General features: G+C 46.5%; 1 protein-coding gene across 2 annotated transcripts in view; it reads left to right on the plus strand.

Moving 5' to 3' along the window:
• The window catches only part of alpk3a (alpha-kinase 3a), an 80,848-nt gene that overhangs the window by 30,247 nt on the left and 31,090 nt on the right, over nucleotides 1–19,511 (plus strand). For both annotated transcript variants that reach the window (XM_048520944.2, XM_048520946.2), the window contains exon 5: nucleotides 1,705–3,256. In XM_048520944.2, coding sequence (XP_048376901.2) covers nucleotides 1,705–3,256 — 1,552 coding nt within the window. The remainder of the gene's footprint in view (nucleotides 1–1,704; nucleotides 3,257–19,511) is intronic.

Consider the following 19,511-nt stretch of genomic DNA (forward strand, 5'->3'; position numbering starts at 1 on the left):
GGTGAACCCCCTCCCCACCCCAGCCCAACCCCAGTAAATATAAGGAGCATGCAGATGGAGGTAGATGGAGCGGGAGTAAAATCCTGCAGGTGGAATTAGGTGGGAAAATGTAAAGTTGTTGACTTTAGCAGCGAGGTTAAGAAAACTGGAGTACTTATTTAAGGGAGGATGTAAATGCATTGGAGGTGGCTCAGAGAAAGTTTACCAGATTGATCCCTGGATTAAGTGGTTTGGCTGATGAATTGCAGACTGGGTTTCTTTCCACTACAGTTTCGAAGTATGCGGGGGGAAGTCTGATTGAAGTAAGTCAGGCCCTGAATGGTCTTGATGAAGCTAGATGTGGAAATGATGTTTCCTGTGGTCAACCCAGAGCCAAGGGGGTGCTTTTTTAGAATTGGATCACGTTTTCAGGACAAAGATGAGGAGGAGACAATTGTCTTTGAGGTTCATGGGATTTTGGGATTCTCTTCCTTAGAAGACAGTGGAAAAAAAGTCCTTGAATATTTTTAAGACAGAGGTGGACAGGTTTTAGTTAGGCAGGGGAATAGAGAGTTATTGGGGATATATGGGAGGATGGCATTAGAAACACAAACAAACCTTATTAATTGGCAGAACAGGCTCAAGGAGACGAGCGGCCTACTCCCGCTGCACTGTGGTTCAGTGGTTAGCCCTGCTGCCTCACAGTGCCGCTGACCCAGGTTCGATTCTAGCCTCTGGAGTATGTGTGGAGTTTGCACATTCTCCCCGTGGCCTTCCTCTGCGTGCTCATTTCCTTCCACTGTCCAAAGATGTGTAGGTTAGGTGGATTCGCCATGAGAAATGCAGAGTGACAGGGATAGGATGGGGGTGTTGGGTCTGGATGGTGGAACTCTATGGGCTGAATGGCCTTTTTCCACACTGTAGGGATTCAATGATTCTATGAGCCTGCACTCTAGAGCTAAATGGTATGGGGAAGCATGACAGATGGTGAAAATCTGGAACAGTGTCCCAGAAATGGGAAATGCAGGGGTAGGGTGGAGGGATTCGGCCTGGGTGGGATGCTCCTTAGAAGGTCAGTGTGGACTCGATGGGCTGAATAGCCAGCATCCATGCTGGCAGGATTCTGTGAAAGGTGCAATTGAGGCTGTGGGCCATTTGATATTTTCAAGCCTTTAAGGAAAGGGAGGCGATGGCCTGGTGGCATAGTTACTGGACTGTTAATCCGGAGACCCAGATAATGTTCTGGGGACCTGGGTTCAAATCCCACCATGGCACATGGTGGAATTTGAAATCCATAAGTATCTGGAATGAAGAATTTAACAATGATGTGAATGCACTGTCGATTGTTGGGGAAAAACCCATCTGGCTCACTAATGTCCTTTAGGGAAGGAAGCTTCCATCCTTACCTGGTCTGGTCTACATGTGACTCCAGACCCACAGCAACGTGGTTGACTCTTAGCTGCCCTCTGGGCAATTAGGGATGGGCAATAAATGCTGCCTGGCCCTCATCCCATTGATGAATGTTAAAAAATAGGAAGCCAGGGGGTGGGTGCAGATGGAGTTCTGGTCTAATGTACGTGTCTACCAGAGTGACCAGTCCATATTTCATCCCCACGTCAGCACGCAATTGAACATGGGGGGGTCGAACAGCTTTACAAACTGTTAAGTTTTATGTTAAAGGTTGTAGAGGAGCCGTGTGTAACCAGGCACTGTTTGTGCCAACAGGTGTACAGAAGATGATGCAGCCATTTACCAAGCTTCAGCCCGCAACAGCAAGGGTATCGTGTCCTGCTCTGGCATCCTGGAGGTTGGCCAAATGAATGAATATAAGATCCACCAGCGATGGTTCGGCCGACTGAAGCAGAAAGCGAACAGCAAGAGGCGCGAGCTGGAGGAGTCACGGACCAGGGGGAAGGAGAACGTGGCGTTTGCGGCCAACGCTCCGTACCACGACCTTCTGAGGACGGTGAGCCCAGAGAGGGCCCAGAGGAAGCGGAAATCTCAGGGAGTGGATGGCATCGAGTCACCCGACTCTCTGAGGAACAGCGAAGAGGTGGTCAAAGTCCGCATTCCCCATCACGAAGCGGCTTCGCACGCAAACATGGCGGATGAGCCAAGGGGGGGTGCGACGAGCAAGCCCCCACCACCTTCAGCGCCCGAGATTCAGAACAGCTACTTGAGGGGTCCCCAAGGGAAACCACCTGTGAGTAATTCAGTGGAGGAACCGATGGAAAACGGCATCTCCTTCCTCAGTTATTCCGATCAAGCGACTAACCGTGTGGTACCTCAACCCAGAGGAAAGGAGTTTGCAGCGCACAAGAAGAAGAGGAGGCTCTCGAAGGAAGAGGGTGAGGCACTGTTGGTTGGAAAAGCCGAAGGAAGCTCATGGAGAGATGAAAGTGCCCAGAATGGGATTGATGGGAACGAGGGCCTCCTGGAAAATTTGAGAGGGAACGCGTTACATGGCGACCCCCAACCCGTTAAATCCAGAGATCGCATGGAGATCGATGAGCAGGCTTCATCATTGACTGTAGGCCAGTGGCAGCCCTCACCTGCGATAGGGCCTTCAAGCCCAGCCACTGAGGACACTGAAGTGACTCATTCCACTGAGGATGCAACATTAGCCCTTGACCAAGAGCCAGTGTATTCCAATCTCCAAACACCCGTCCGAGATATGTATTTCTCTGTGAAAGATATGTTCTTTGAAACCATTCAGGAACCTGACCTACCACCACAACTACCTCAGGCCAAGGAGACTGTGGGCCAAGCTAGTGCCCAGGAGCAGATTAACCCTCAGGAGGTAGGTTCTATTCACAGAGTTGGCCTTCCGCCCTTAGTTGACGTGATGCTGAGCGATGACCCCGACCAAGCTGAGGAATCCGAAGACATAGGAACACCCAGGATTGAGATGGATATCGAGGCACCCTGCCTCCCTTCCGAAGTCCAAACTCAAAGCGCACCTGACAATGACGTAGCCAACAGCACGTGGCAGTCCTCTGGAGGTAGGGAGTCCAGCCACAGCAGGGACTCCCTGAATGGTGGTCCACCTCACGTGGACCCATCCAAGGCTCAAGATGGCTCCTTTTCACCCCCCTGCGTTTCTGAGGCCGTAGTGCCACCTGCTGCTCAGCCCTTGTACCCGTTGGCAGACATCATTCACCCCGAGGAGAGGGGAAAGGCGTCGCCTTCACCTCCAACGGCGCAGTCTGAACCCGTGGCTGAAGGCCTGAAGCCGGCATCACCACGGCAACAGCCAGCATCAGGCGTGCTTGCTGAGGTAAGCACTGAATTGTGTCCAGGATGACCTCATGTAAGGTTAGTGTCCCAGTCGGATAGGAGGATCATACAGGAGGCACTTCAGGGCTATTTATGGCAATGTGAAGCATGTCTTGTTTGACGGGAGTGGAAAATGACGACATCTGTTCTGACCGGTGCTTTTGACAATCATGATGGGTCACCTCCATAATGAGAGGCCACACTACACAGAGAGTGAACGTGATAACATAAACATATGGAAAGAGCTAGGAGGATATCAGCTAGTTAGAGATAAAATAGGCCCTCTCCCTAACTCGTTCTTTTGCAATTGTGGATCTATGCAAGAAGACACAGTGCAGCAAAACGGTTTGAGACGGCTCCGTGGTTTATGAGACGGTTAGAAATAAACTGGCCGGTCTGTGTTCTTTTGGTTTTGCCAAAGGAATCGTTGCCTCCTGTACCTGCAGGGACAGCGCACCTTGTTAATGAAGAAATGAACAAAGGTGACAGTGAAGACAGGTTGAATGTTGGCCTTATTCTCAGTTGGAACTGAGCATTAACAGCTTTGCTAAAACTGTACAGGACAGTAGATAAACCGCAGCTAGGATTCTATAAACAGTTAATTCCCTTATCTAAGGAAAAAGTGCTGGCAGTAGAGGCAGTCCAGAGAAGCTTCACTAGGCTAACACCAGGTATGGAGGCATTGTCTTAGGAGGACTGGTTGAGTAGGTTAGGCCTGTACCCACGGAGTCCAGAAGAATGAGAGGGGACCTTATTGAAACATTACAAGATTCGGGGTAAGTGTGGAAAGGTTGTTTCCCCTTGTGGGAGAGTCTAGGACCAGAACGCGTTATCTCAGTATAAGGGTCACACATTTGATATAGAATTGAGGAGGAATTTCCTCTTTCGGAGGGGAGTGGATCTGTGGAATTCTTTACCGCAGAGGGCTGTCAAGCCTGTGTCATTAAGTATATTCAGGGCTGAGATAGACAGATGTTTAATCTGTGAGGGAATCAAGGGGTTATGGGGAAAAGGCAGGAAAGTGGCGTTGAGGATTATTAGATCAGCCATGATCTCACCGAATGATGGAGCTGACTCGAAGGGCCAAAATTGCCAACTTCTGCTCCTTAGTTTTATGGCCTTATGCACCTGTGCCTATCTTTAGATGTCAGTATACATGAATGTTCCTTTTTCACTCATCTAGTTAAAAGGTCCATTGAGTCCTTATGAAGAGAGAGAAAAAAGAAGATTGCTTCCATTTTAGGAATGAAGCTCCTCAGCAGTATACAGTTCAGTTTTCGTCTCCAGTTTAGCTTCTTCTCACATTCCACTATCATTGGGGAGAAAGGGGTATCCTTAATCGAAAGGCGGTGAGAGCCAATCCTGTGTCACTCAGGCACATCACAGGCCAATCCTGGGTCTTCCAACCCAGTAGATGTCCTGTCCTGTTGAAATCTGCCAGCCAATCAGAGACCGGCAGCTCTTCAGCACGGTGAGTCAGCGTTTGCTGTAGTCACTCTCTTGGATTGTTGCTGGATCTCGGGCTGAAGTTGGATGATGGCGGGAAGGGGGTTGGGTCACGGAGTGGGGTTCGTGGAGGGGGAGCCGGGGAAGGGCATTGGCAATGTTTGGCCCTTCAGTCAGGCACTGTTGCCTTTAAATGTGGGGTCCCCTTGGGCATTAATTTCCTACTTCTTTGTCTCAATTGGCATTGAGTTGGAAAGGACATCAACCTTAACCCCCAACCCGTACCCCCTCCAATTAAATGCCCCGTCACCAAACCGGGGGGATGCGCAATTCCTCTTGTAAGTTTTCAAGTGTTTTTTAAATTAGTGAACAAAATAGTCTGGTTCAGAGAGACAATCCCCAGGTTAGAGCCCTGAAGGTACAGTTCACCAGTACTAGGGCAATTAAAATCAGAGATGTGGCCTAAAAATAGATTCCAAGTCAATTGGACCAATTAAAATAAGGACCCCAATATGTATTGAGGGGAAGGTTTATTGATTTGATCTGGTCTCTTATTCCACAGCCAATGTTACTTGATCTATACATGTGTACTACAGGGCAGCATGGTGACCCAGTGATTGGCACTGCCTCCTCACGGTGCCAGGGACCCAGGTTTGGTCCAAGCCTTGGGTGACCGTGTGGAGTTTTGCCCCATGTCTGTGTGGGTTTTCTCCGGGTGCTCCGGTTTCCTCCCACAGTCCAAAGATATGCAGGGTAGGGTGGATTGGCCGTGCTACATTGCCCTGTAATGCCCAGACAGGTGCAGGCTGGGTGGATTAGCCATGGGAAATGCAGGGATAGAGTGGGAGTACTGGGTTTGAGTGGTATGCTCTGTAGAGGGTCAGTGCAGATTCGACGGGCCACATGGCCTCTTTCTGCACTGTGAGGATTCTATGATTTCTAAGATAAATACACGTGCTCAGACAATTAATAGGCAGCATTTATTTCTTCTAAGTGCCTGTTAAAATTGTTAAAATTAACGAATTGATTTACAGGTCTTCTTTTCCCTTTTTAATTGTAATTTTTAAATTTTTTTAAGAATAATCTTCCAAACACTAATGAATGAAATAAAATATTTGTTTTCCCTCAATGTTTCACCATTAACCAACTGTTAACAGATCCCAATTTCCCCATTCTTTAAAATAAGTAAAATAAAATAAAATAAGTTTGAGTGGCACAGTGGCTCAGTGGTTAGCTCTGCAGCCTCACAGCCCCAGGGACCCAGGTTCAATTCCAGTCTCGGGTAACTGTTTGTGTGGAGTTTGCACATTCTCCCCGTGTCTGCGTGGGTTTCCTCCCACAGTCTAATGATGTGCAGGCTAGGTGGATTGGCCATGCTAAATTGCCCGTAGTGTTCAGGGGTGTGTGGGTTATAGGGGAATGGGTCTGGGTGGGATTCTCCAAGGGGCAGTGTGGACTTGATGGGCTGAAGGGCCTGTTTCCACACTGTAGGGAATCTTAAAAAAAAGTAATTTTTCTACACGCAGAAATAATTACAAAGCAATTTTCTGAAAAAAAATTCCCTGTTCCCATCTCAATAGTCCATGTTCTCATCATAACATAGGGTATTCCTCATTGAAGATGTCTGATAATGCCTTTGGGACAGGTATTTGTTTTGTTAAACAGTCTGATGCGTCATTCAATGCATACCTCTCTCATTTTAATTTCTGCATTGTGCAACACAATGCAACAGAAGAAGGGAACAGGCCTTGATTCCTACTTACTGCCCATGTATCTATTCCCCAGTTCACCTCTTGTTCATAAGTCTATCAAGCTATGCCTTAAACATTGCTAACATAGCTGCCCAGCTCTGCTGTTCAGGTGCAGTTGTTGAAAGGTAGCTCTGTGTGTGTTCCTCAGTCTGGCTCCATTGTCTTTCCAAGCTGGCTAACTAGCAAGCAGGCCTCTCATCTCCCAAATTATTAACCATATGTGAATTTAAACTGGACATGGACATACCTTGAAGCAGGCTCAGTCAGTTATATTGGATGGGAAGGTTCAGTTCTAACATACCTATTTCTGCCACCTCCACTGGCAGTGCATTCCAAACACCCTCTGTGTGAAACATTTTCCCTACACTTCTCCCTCACACTCGCTTTGAACCTGTGCCCTCCTGTAGTTGGCCTTTCCAACCTGGGGAAAAAACCCCTGATGTCCACACTACCCATGTCTCTCATAATTTTGTAGATCTCTAGCAAGTTGCCCCTCGGCCTCCGTCTTTCTGGTGAAAACAATCTGAGTTTATCCGGCCTCTCCTCATATCTAAAACCACCCAGACCAGCCAACATCCAGGTAAAAGTGCCGTGCACCCTCTCCAAAGCATCCACATTCTTCTGGTAGTGTCCCTTCTACATTCAGAGACAGTAGGAACTGCAGAATCTGAGATAACAAGGTGTAGAGCTGGATGAACACAGCAGGCCAAACAGCATCAGAGGAGCAGGAAGGCTGACGTTTCCGGCCTAGACCCCTCCCGAAACGTCAGTTCTCCTGCTCCTTTGATGCTGCTTGGCCTGCTATGTTCATCCAGCTCTACACCTTGTTGTCCCTTCTATATTGCCAGCTTTCTCGGGTGGCTTCCAAAAAAAAACTCTTGAAATTTTTTTGTAGAAATGCTGCTTTTATAGCAATGGGTTGACATTTCCAGGAGCATTTTGCTATAAGAGCTAAGGAAACTTTCAGACTCATGTTTACATCCCTGTTAGAAAATCTGCTGTAATATTGTGTTCGCTAAGCCTCTCTCTTTGAAACCCCAAGCCTGTAGTCGAGCTGTGGCCTGTACACCCTTTGAGGATGTGTGTGATTTTGTGTGTATCCATCTGTATGTTCAAGCTGGTTAATCCATTTTTGGTACCTCAGTGTACACTCGCCAGCTTTCTATTGCCTTTTGTTTGGCATCCTTTATTGGCTTCGAGTATCAATCAAAACTCCTCAGCATGAAGGCTTCTGCTTCTCATGATATTTCAGGCTTGGTCTATGCTTTATGCCCTTATCAAATTGTGTTTACTCACCCTCACCCTCCTATCTTGTTTGGGTCTATCACTTTAGAATCTCCCTCTCCTCTGATTCAAGTTCCTTTTCAGAACCCCTGTAGAAACCGGCCCTTTGGCCCAATAGGTCCACACCGACCCATCCCTCTCTAACCCACCTAAGCTCTATATCCCTGAACACTATGGACAATTTCTCCTGGCCAGTCCATCTAGCCTGCACATTGTTGGACTGTGGGAGGAAACCGGAGCACCCGGAGGAAACCCGCACGGACATGGGGAGAATGTGCAAACTCCACACAGACAGGCGCCTGAGGCTGGGATCGAACCCGGGTCCCCGGCGCTGTGAGGCTGCAGTGCTAACCACTGAGCTACCGCGCCACCCTTTTACCGGTTCATAATGTTCTCTTCCAGGTCCAGTTTGAGAACTCGTACTGCATTTTCTGGCCTTGCACATCTGTACGTCATGTTGCTAATTCCTGGATCTTAACTTCTGCCTCCCACCTCACGTTCCACCAGATCCAACAATTTTCCTTCATGTGTCCGTGTTTCCTGTGGTAGAAGCACTTGTGAGAGGTTTCCAACCTGTCTGTCACCTGGATCCCTCATTTAAACAGTTAGGGACTGTCCTGTTTTTCTCTGCTTGGCTTCCCTTTACTCTCAGGCTTATCTCGGGAGGCTTTATCACTCGCACTCTCTTTGTCTCTGTTCTGTGTCAGCTCCCACACCCCATCTTACCTGAGTTTATGAGTCTATGCATTATCCTCACCGTCATTTCTGTCTGAATTGCACCCCATCTGTCTCCTGCATACATGTTTCTCTGCGTGTATCTGGACTGGAAAAGGCACTGAAGATTCACAGAACTCCTCAAGGAGAATTAACTTGCAAATGTTTTTGGAGGCGGTTTTGATTTGAAGTGCCCTCCCCCACTGACCGTAGGTCAGCTGCTTAAGCTGTTAAGGCACTTCTGCTTCTGAGGCAATGGAATTTTGCCCTGTTTGCTCCTGGCATTAATGGGTACATACATAAAACCATTCCTTTTGGTTCGTTCAGTGGTAATGGCCACCTTTCCTTTTCGGCTTGCTCTGTCATATCAGTATCCATTGTCAGACTGGACACTTTATCAGCTTTGCTGACCTTTCAAAGGACATAAGGAAGGTGTCAGCCCCTTCTGCATCAGGCCTAGGGATTAAGTAGACAAACGAATGGCTTTTTCTCCAATTTGCTTTTTCACTGAAGGAAACAAATAGGGAGAGTATCATCCAATTCTTGTTTACAAATCCATGTTCCTTCTCACTGCTCTGCTGTTCAGGTGCAGTTGTTGAAAGGTAGCTCTGTGTGTGTTCCTTAGTCTGGCTCCATTGTCTTTCCAAGCTGGCTAACTAGTAAGCAGGCCTCTCATCTCCCAAATTATTAACCATATGTGAATTTAAACTGGACATGGACATACCTTGAAGCAGATTCAGTCAGTTATATTGGATGGGAAGGTTCAGTTCTGAGGAAAGCACCGGACCTGAAACATTAATTCTGATTTACCTTCACAGATGGTGCCAAACCTGCTGAGCTTTTACAGCAACTTCTGCTTTTGTTTCTGATTCACAATATCCGCAGTTCTTTCAGTTTTGTTGGGCAACATTAGACATCTTTAGACAAAGTGATAATTTCAATGGAAATGCTTTTGTTTAATTTGGAGGTGTCTCCTGGACTTGCCTCAAACTGTGGGCAGCTGATCATTGCTGCCTTTTAGATTAGTATTTGTTCTTTTTGCAAATTCATTTTACTCCAAGATTAGTCTTAAGTGTGACAATGTGATGAAATTTGATAGTCCATATTGACCAATATCATAACATTATCTGTTAAATTCCATTCTGTATTCCTCCATCCTGCTTTCAACACTTATTACAGCCTGGCTGTGCCTCATATGCATTTAATATGTCATCTTTCTTCTAAATTTTGTCTGTAAATTTTAATAGAATTTTCAAATCTTTCTCAATTGTTGAGCCTGTAGCTCCGAGTTAATACAGTGTGGAGCTGGAGGAACGCAGCAGGTCAGGCAGCATCAGAGGGACAGGAAAGTCAACATTTTGGTTCGGGACCCTTCTTCAGGACTGGGTGTAAACTCGAAGCGTCGACTTTCCTGCCCCTCTGACTCTGCCTGACCTGCCATTTTCCTCCAGTTCCACTCTGTATGAGCTGTGACTCCAGCATCTGCCGTTCCTGCTATCTCCAAGATACTTTACCCTGAAGTGATCATGCCAAGGTCATCCCTCACTGCCGTCTTGATTAAATTATTACCCATACCCACACATCAGCTTCTTTTATCTGTTCATCATATGGTGCAGCTTCATAAAATATTGGGAAAGCATAACTGACACTTTGCACTTGAATTCAGCCATTCTTCTACAAGGTAACTCCAGTTACAGCCTTCTGTGTGAAAGGAATCTTACTTTTCTATCTCCAGCTTCAGGCAAACATTTGCTACTACTACTGTTAACAGATCCCAAGCCAGTTGGAGAGATTGAATCGTGCATCATTGTGGAGAGGGTTTATTGACTTGCTCAGTCTTATCTCTCTCATTGTGCACCCATATTGTCCAATCAACATGTTCAGAGATACTGTTACACACCTCTGGAGCAGGTTGGGATTTGAACCCAGGCCTTCTGACTGAGGCAGGGACGTTGCCATTACTCCACAAGAGCTGTCCTATCTACAATACATTTTCATATCCAGAAGTGCTCTTGCATACAACCAAGATACAGGACTCCAACGTGTGTATGTGTGTGTGTGTGTGTATGTGTATGTGCGTGCGCGTGTGTGTATGTGTATGTGTGTGCGCGTATGTGTATGTGTGTGCGCGCGTGTGTATGTGTATGTTCAGACAATTCACCAAAGCTCCTCACAGCACCTTCGAAACCCATGACCACTTCCAATAGAAGGACAAGGGCAGCAAATGCATGGGGCACCACCAAGTTCCCCTCCAAGCCACTCACCATCCTGAGTTGGAAATATATCGCCGTTCCTTCACTGTCACTGGGTCAAAACCATGAAATTCCCTGTCTAATTGTGGGCCAATACATAGCACCTGGACTGCAGGCGGTTCAAGAAAGCAGCTCACCATCAACTTCTCAAGGGCAGCTAGGGACAGGCGATAAATGCTGGCCCAGCTAATGTAGAAAAATGAATAGCCATCACATGGTTCTTTGTAACGTACCATAAAGACCATTAACAAAGTTAGCAATTGATAGGCAGGCACTAATGTGGAACTGGAGGAGCCCAGACAGTTCCTGGAAGGTTGTGGGGCTCTGAAGGTGACAAAGATAGTGCAGGGATGGATATATTAAACAAGAGTGGGAGTTTTAAAATGAACAGTTGCTGGACCAGACACCATTGTAGATCAGTGAGCGCAGGAGTGGCTGGGACTTGGTGTGAGAGGAGACAACGGAATTCTTGCAACATTTAATATGTGTTTTTAATTCACACACTGGATGAGGGACCAGCGTTTATTGCCCAGAGAACAGTTGAGAGTCAACCCCATTGCAGTAGGTCTGGAGTTACATGTAGGCCAGACCAGGTAAGGATGGCGTATCCCCTCCTCGAAAGGAAGGACCTGAGCTTCTTGATTCGGGCGGAGGGAGTGGTGAGAGCATGAGCTGGGATAATATTCAGGTGTTGTCTAAACCCAAAACACCACATGTGTAGTGTCTTCTACCCCTCCTCCTCCTCTAACTAGAAAAAGGTAACGTTTTTCTACTCTTCTGGCAATCTAGAGTAAGGGAATTTTTTTGTCGGAGAGAGGAAAGTATCAACAAATTTAATTAACTCATTATAATAGATTATATAGGTTGATAAAGTAATTAATGAAGTAGAAATGGCTGGACAGATGATGTGCTGTAGCTGTATGATGCGGGAGCTGGCTGATCCCATTGCAAACTGCAGTGACCACATCTGCAGCAAGTGTTGGTGGCTCGAGGAACTTCGGTTCAGAGTCAATGAGCTGGAATCGGAGCTTCAAACACTGCCGCCCATCCGGGAGGGGCAGGAGTACCTGGATGCCGAGTTTCAGGAGGCAGTCACACCTGGTAGATTAAGTATTTCAGATTTGGTCAGTGGCCAGGGACAGCAGGGTGTGACTGTAAGTGAGGCAGTTAGAGGGATCCTGCGGAGAGGAACAGAGGACCCTCAGGTCTCGACCTTTGTCCAACAGGTACGATGTACTTGCTCCCTGTGTGGGTGAGGAAAAAGGCTGCAGGGAGGATGAGCCAACTGACCATGGCACCATGTTAAGGGAGGCCATTCAAGAGGGGGAGCAAAAAGACCGGTGATAGTTGTAGGGGATTCTATAATTAGGGGGATAGATAGTATCCTTTATAAGCAGGATGTCTTGCATGGTTGTTGCCTGCCTGGTCCCAAGGTAAGGGATATCTCTGACCGGCTGGAAAAGTTATTGGAGCAGGAAGGGGAGGATCCAGTCATTGTGGTCCATGCCAGAACAAACAACATAGCCAAGGCCAGGAAAGAGGACCTGTTCAAAGATTATCAGGAGCCAGGAAGCAAATTAAAGGACAGGTCCTCAATGGTTATAATCTCCGGATTACTGCCCAAGCCACGTGCTAATTGGCATAGGACATATGAATAAGGGAAGTATACACGTGGCTAAAAGAGTGGTGTGGGAGAGAGGGGTTCCTTTTCATGGTGCACTGGCATCAGTATGGAACAGGAGGGATCTGTACCGTTGGGATGGTCTCCACCTGAACCGAGCTGAGTCCAATGTTCTAGAGAAAAGGGCAAATAGGCTGGTCAACAGGACTTTAAACTAGAAAGTTGGGGTGGGGGCGAAGGGAATGGTAGAACTTGCCCCAGTGGGAAACAAAGCAGCATTGCTAACATCTGTAGTGATGGATTCAACGACGTGGAAAAATATGAAAGAAATGACAGGGAACGAGAACTCAGGAGAGGTTATTAAAGTCTTCAGCACAGACACAAATAGGTCAGAGTGTTTGGAAAGGGCTAGCAGTCAAACACTGGAAAAATGAATGAAAATGAGAAGAGGGTGTGCTAATACAGGACTGAAGGTGTTGTATCTGAATGCATGCAGTGTAAGGAATAAGGTAAATGAGCTTGTGGTGCAGATCGAAATGGGCAGGTATGACATGGTAGGCATCACGGAAATGTGGCTGCAACGGGATCAAGATTGGGAACTGAATATCCAAGGACATACATCCTATTGAAAAGATAGGCAGGTGGGCCGAGAGGGTGGGGTCGCCTTGTTAGTGAGAAATGAAATTAAATCAATAGGAAGAAACAAAGTAGGGTCAGATGGTGTAGACTCTGTGTGGATAGAATTGAGGAACCACAAAAGTAAAAAATAACTATAGTTGGGATTGTGTGCAGGTCTCCAAACAGTAGTCAGGAACTGGGGTGCAAGATGCACCAGGAGATAGAAAAGGTGGGTAAGAAAGGCAAGGTTACAGTGATCATGGGGGATTTCAGTACGCAGGTGGCCTGGGAAAATCATGTTAGTGGTGGATTGCAAGAAAAGGAGTTTGTGGAATGTCTACGAGATGGCTTTTTGGAGCAGCTCGTGGTGGAGCCCACAAGGAAACAGGTAATACTGGATTTAGTGTTGTGCAATGAGGCAGACTTGATAAGGGAGCTTAAGGTAAAGGAACCCTAAGGAGGAAATGATCATAAGATAATAGAATTTACTCTGCAAATTGAGAGGGAGAAGATAGAATTAGAGGTAATGGTATTACAGCTGAATAAAAGTGATTACAGAGGTATGAGGGAGGAGCTAGGCAGAATTGATTGGAAGAGGAGCCTAGCAGGAAAGACAGTGGAACAGCAATGGCAGGAGTTTCGGGAGTAATTCAGGAGACACAGCAAAAATTCATCCTGAGGAGAAAGAAGAATGGTAAGGGAGGGTGGGGGGCTTGGGGACGAGGCAACCATGGCTGACTAGGCAAGTCAGGGATAGCATAAAAGCAAAAGTGAAAGCATATATCGTGGTGAAGGGCAGTGGGAAACCAGAGGATTGGGGAACTTACAAAGACCAAGAGAGGACAACAAAAAGAGAAATAAGGAAGGATAAGATTAAATGTGAGGGTAAGCTAGCCAGTAATATAAATGAAGACTGTAAGAGTTTCTAGACGACAGAAGAGAAGCAAAAGTGGACATTGACCACTGGCAAATGACAGTGGAGAGACAGTAGTGGGGAACAAGGAAATGGCTGAGGAATTTCGCGTCGGTCTTCACAGTGGAAGGCACGAGTAATATCCCAAAAATTGAAGAGAGTCGGGAGCAGAGCTGAGTATAGCGACCATCACCAAGGAGAAGGTGCTCGTAAAACTTATTGGCCTGAAGGTGGATAAATCACCAGGACCAGTTGGACTACACCCCAGAGTTCAAAAGGAGATAGCTGAAGAGACAGTGGAAGCGTTAGTGGTGATCTTTCAGGAATTGCTAGAGTCAGGGAAGGTCCCAGAGGACTGGAACATCACTAACGTGACAGCCCTGTTTAAAATGGGAGTAAGGCAAAAGACAGAAAATTTTACAGGCCAGTTAGCCTAACCTCAATCATTGGTAAGATTTTGGAGTCTATTGTAAAGGATGAGATTGCTGAATATTTGGAAGTGTCTAGTAAAATAGGGCAAAGTCAGCATGATTTCAAGGGGAGTTCATGCCTGACAAAGCTGCTAGAATTCTTAGTGGAAGTAACAAACAGGATAGACCAAGGAGAGCCAATGGATGTTATCTGCCTGGGCTTCAAGAAGGCCTTTGATAAGGTGCCGCACAGCAGGCTGCTGAGTAAGATAAGGGCCCACGATCTTAGAGGCAAGGTGCTAGCGTGGATAAAAGATTGGCTGTCTGGCAGAAAGCAGGGAGTGGGGATAAAGGGGTCTTTCTCAGGATGGCAGCTGGGGACAAGTGGCGTGTTCAGCAAGGGTCAGTGTTGGGGCCACAGCTTTTCACTTTATACATTAATGATCTAGATGAAGGAACGGTGGGCATTCTGGCTATGTTTGCAGATGATACTAAGGTAGGTGGAAGACAGGTAGTATTGAGGATGCTGGGAGGCTGCAGAAGGATTTGGACAGGTTAGGAGAGTGGGCGAAGAAGTGGCAGATGAAGTACAGCATGGAAAAGTGTGAAGTCATGCAGTTTGGTAAGAAGAATAGAAGCATGGACTGTTTTCTAAATGGAGAGAAAATTCAGAAGTCTGAAGTGCAAAGAGACTTGGGAGTTCTAGACCAGGATTCTCTTAAAGTAAACTTGCAGGTTGAGTCAGTAGTCAGGAAGGCAAATACAATGTTGGCATTTATTTTGAGAGGACTTGAATATAAAAGCAGGAATGTACTACTGAGGCTTTATAAGGCTCTGGTCAGGCCACATGTGGACTATTGTGCGCAGTTTTGGGCTCCATGTCTCAGAAGGATGTACTGGATCTGCAGCAAGTTCAGAGGAGGTTCATGAAAGTAATCCCAAAAATGGAAAGCTTGACATATGAGGAACTTTTGAGGACTCTGGGAATATACTGATTGGAGTTTAGAAGAATGTGGGGGGATCTAATCGAAACTTACAGAGCACTGAATGGCCTGGAAACAGTGGATGTTGGGAAGATGTTTTCATTGGTCGGAGAGACTAGGGCCCGAGGGCAGAGTCTTCGAGTAAAGGGAAGACCTTTTAGAAAGGAGGTAAGGAGAAACTTCTCCAGCCAGAGAGTGGGGAATCTACGGAATTTACTGCCACAGAATATTGTGGAGGCCAGGTCATTGAGTAATTTAAGACAGAGACAGATAGGTTCTCGATTATCAAGGGGATCAACGGTTACATGGAGAAAGCAGGAGAATGGGGTTGAGGATCTTATTGACCATGATTGAATGGCGGAGCGGACTCGATGGGCCGAATGGCCTAATTTCTGCTCTTATGCCTTATATTGAACCAGATGGGTTTTTTTCTCTGAACAAACAAAACTGGATTCATGGTCATCAGTAGATTCTTAATTCCAGAATTTTTCCTGATTGATTTCCAATTCTGCCATCTGCTATGGCAGGATTTGAACCTGGATTCCTGGAATATTACAGATAACAAGGTGTAGAGCTGGATGAACACAGCAGACCAAGCAGAATCAGAGGAACAGGAAAGCTGATGTTTTGGAGCTAGACCCTTCTTCAGAAATTGGGAGGGGAAGGGGATTCTGAAATAAATAGGGAGAGAGGGGGAGGCAGACAGAAGATGGAATGAGGAGAAGATAGGTGGAGAGGAGACAGACAGATCAAAGAGGTGTGGGTGGAGCCAGTAAAGGTGAGAGTGGGTGGAGAGTTAGGGAGGGGATAGGTCAGTCCAGGAAGAAGGGACAGGTCAAGGGGGTGGGATGACGCTGGTAGGTAGGAGATGGGGATGGGTCTTGAGGTGGGAGGAGGGTATAGGTGAGAGGAAGGACAGGTTCGGGAGGCGGGGATGAGCTGGGCTGGTTTTGGGATGTGGTTGGGAGAGGGAAGATTTTTGAAGCTTGTGAAATCCACATTGATACCATTGGGCTGCAGGGTTCCCAAGCGGAATATGAGTTGCTGTTCCTGCAACCTTCGGGTGGCATCATTGTGGCACTGCAGGAGGCCCAGGATGGACATGTTGTCTGCGGAGTGGGAGGGGGAGTGGAAATGGTTTGCGACTGGGAGGTGCAGTTGTTTGTTGCGAACTGAGCGGAGGTGTTCTGCAAAGCGGTCCCCAAGCCTCCGCTTGGTTTCCCCAATGTAGAGGAAGCCACACCGGGTACAGTGGATGCAGTATACCACATTGGCAGATGTGCTGATGAAAATGATAATGCCAGAAGTTTTAATAGCTAATGAAGAGTCGTTTATCAAGTGTAACCAAGATAGCTGCTCCTGTCAGCCATTCCATCTATTGGTATTAAATAAGGAATTTCACACTTTTCCACAAGAAGCGACTCAGGTTTCGGTAATAGAGAGATAACAGCTGTCTTTCCAGACATTGACAAACAACCATGAAGAACAATCATTCGTATAAGAATAACCTCAAGAGTATGGGTGAAAAATTAACTGCAGCTAAGAATAGACATTTGTGAGCACTTTGGGATTTATCCTTCTAGCTGCAGGCATGCAAAGCAAGGGCCAGGATCTAAATATTGAGGTCAAGTGGCCAAAAATCAGGAAAGTTTCATCTCACTAGCAGCCATATCAAAAGTTAGTGGATTCAATATTTTAATTTCTGTACTGTACACCATTCATGTTTTCCTTATCTGTTATCTGATATAAACCCAAACAACAGAAGTTTCAGCTTTGGCATGGCCCCTATTTATTGCCATGATCAGAGATTGAATCTCTGTCTGCTTTTAATTCCTCTACACTGAATTGTTCTACCATATTTCCCTAACACAACCATTGATAACTTTTTCTATTTTACAGCATTTAACCTTTCTGCACATTCGAAACACAACATCCTTGGATTGAGAAATGAGACAAAATAGTTAAAAGCTACTCAAGTGAAAGCAAAGTACTACGGAGGCTGGAAATCTGAAATAGAAGCAGAATGTGCTGGAGGAACTCAGCAGGTCTGGCAGCATCAGTGGAGAGAGAATCAAAAGTTCACATTTTGGGTCCTGTTGTGAAGAAGGGTCAAATTAGACTCGAAGCATTAATTCTGTTTCTCTCTCAATAGATGCTGCCAGATCTGCAGAGTTTCTCCAGCATTTTATATTTAAATTAAGTGCAGCTTTCTGGCTGTGTAACTGACAAAATTAGACAATGTGCAGGTCTGACCCAACATTGAAGCCTGTGATGGCCCTGCATGAATTTTGTTGCTATTTACTTCTGAGGCTTTGGTGGATTAATCCAACAATCTGGGTGCACGTTTCACCATGGGCTGCCTGTGAGTTTTCATTCAGTTTTAACAAAAATCTCAAAATAGATCTGGAAATTAAAAAGAACTCAGTGCCAATAAATCATGATAAAACTGTTGTATCAGGTTGTAGACTTGCTAGCTGAGCTGATGTGTGTGTTCGCAGACGTTTCGTCGTCCTGCTAGGTATAGTCCCCACGATCCAACCCAAACTCTGGGTCCGCTTTGTAGGTGACAACTTCATGATTCATGGGGGCAGCCAAGTGGCTCAGTGGTGAACACTGCAGCCTCACAGCGCCAGGGACTCGGGTTCGATTCCAGTCTCAGGCAACTGTCTGTGTGGAGTTTGCACATTCTCCCCGTGTCTGTGTGGGTTTCCTCCGGATGCTCCGGTTTCTTCCCACAGTCCAAAGATGTGCAGGTTAGGTGGATTGGCCATGCTAAATTACCCACAGTGTTCAGGGGTGTGTGGGCTATGGGGGATGGATCTGGGTGGGATGCTTCAAGGGGGCGGTGTGGACTTGTTGGGCCGAAGGACCTGTCTCCATGCTGTAGGGAATCTATTTTAATGAAATTTAATTTAATGATCATCAAATGCGCAAGACTGGAAGAAACCCACTGACACATAAACAACGTTCTCACCGGGATACAATTCACAAACAAAGAAAGGAGCAGAAACCAAGTACCCTTCCTGGACATAATGGTAGAATGTAAGAACTGTGGGGAACTCCAGACTAGCGTATACAGAAAGACCACCCGTATGGACCAGATACTTCATTACTGCAGCAACCACCCCAACTCCCATAGATGGACTCAAAGGGGCCACAACACACAGCAGCGACCTCGAATGGCGCAAAGCAGAACAGGGGCACTTCTACACAGTTTTTAAAAGGAATGGATACCTGAAAAGCACAATCCACCGTTACCTCCACGACAGACCACAACCGTACTTTCTTTTTCCATGTGTATTGAGACCAGTGAGAATTGGTTAGGTCTCTCAGTAGCTAGTTGGTCATTTGAACAACTATACTTCTTGCATGAATGCCTCAGAAAACTCGCTAGTCACCCTGCCGTACATCAGAGACCTATCAAAGACAACCACAAGATCACACAGGCCCCTCGGTATCAGAGTAGCCCACAAACCAACAACGACCCTACAACAGCTACCGGCGAATGTAAAGGACCCCATACCCACAACCAATAAAACTAACATAATGGGCAAAATGCCATGTAAGGACTGTGAGAAACACTGCACAGGCCAAACTGGAAGAAACCTGACAATAAGGACACACAAACACCAATTAGCCACCAAGTGACACAACCAATTCTCACTGGTCACTCCATATGGACAAAGGAAGACACTAATTCGACTGGGACACACATCCATAATAGCACGAGCCAAACGGAGACATGCCGGGGAATTCCTAGAGGCCTGGGATTCCAACTGGAACTCCATCAACAAACACATTGAACTGGACCCGATATACAAACCACTGAGAAACAGAACCAGAAGTGGTGCCAACCACCCCAGCAAACCGAGGGATATAAATAACAAGCGGGACAGAACACCAGCGCTTCACCGGAGGCGCACTGATGATGTTACCTAGCAGGGTGATGAAACGCCTGCGATCAAACACACCAGCTCAGCGAGCATGTCCACAACTTCACCCACAGCCCGAGCTCCAAATCTTCTCAAAAACTTCAAACTGTTGTATTCTTGTTAAAAACCCAGTTGGTTTCAGAAAGGAAATCTGTTGGCCTTAATGCCCAGGCCTGGGTTTGACTCCAGTCACAGAGGTCTACAGCCTTTGGTCCAACTTTCCCACACTGCCTAGTCTCGCAGTACTGTAGTGGATATTTAACAACTCTCTGAAATGGTGTAGAACACTCCCCCAACCTCCCAGTCATGTAGTGGTTAGGTATAAGACCTAA

This window comes from Stegostoma tigrinum, chromosome 36 (genome assembly GCF_030684315.1).
Source record: "Stegostoma tigrinum isolate sSteTig4 chromosome 36, sSteTig4.hap1, whole genome shotgun sequence".
NCBI classification, from domain to species: Eukaryota; Metazoa; Chordata; class Chondrichthyes; order Orectolobiformes; family Stegostomatidae; genus Stegostoma; species Stegostoma tigrinum.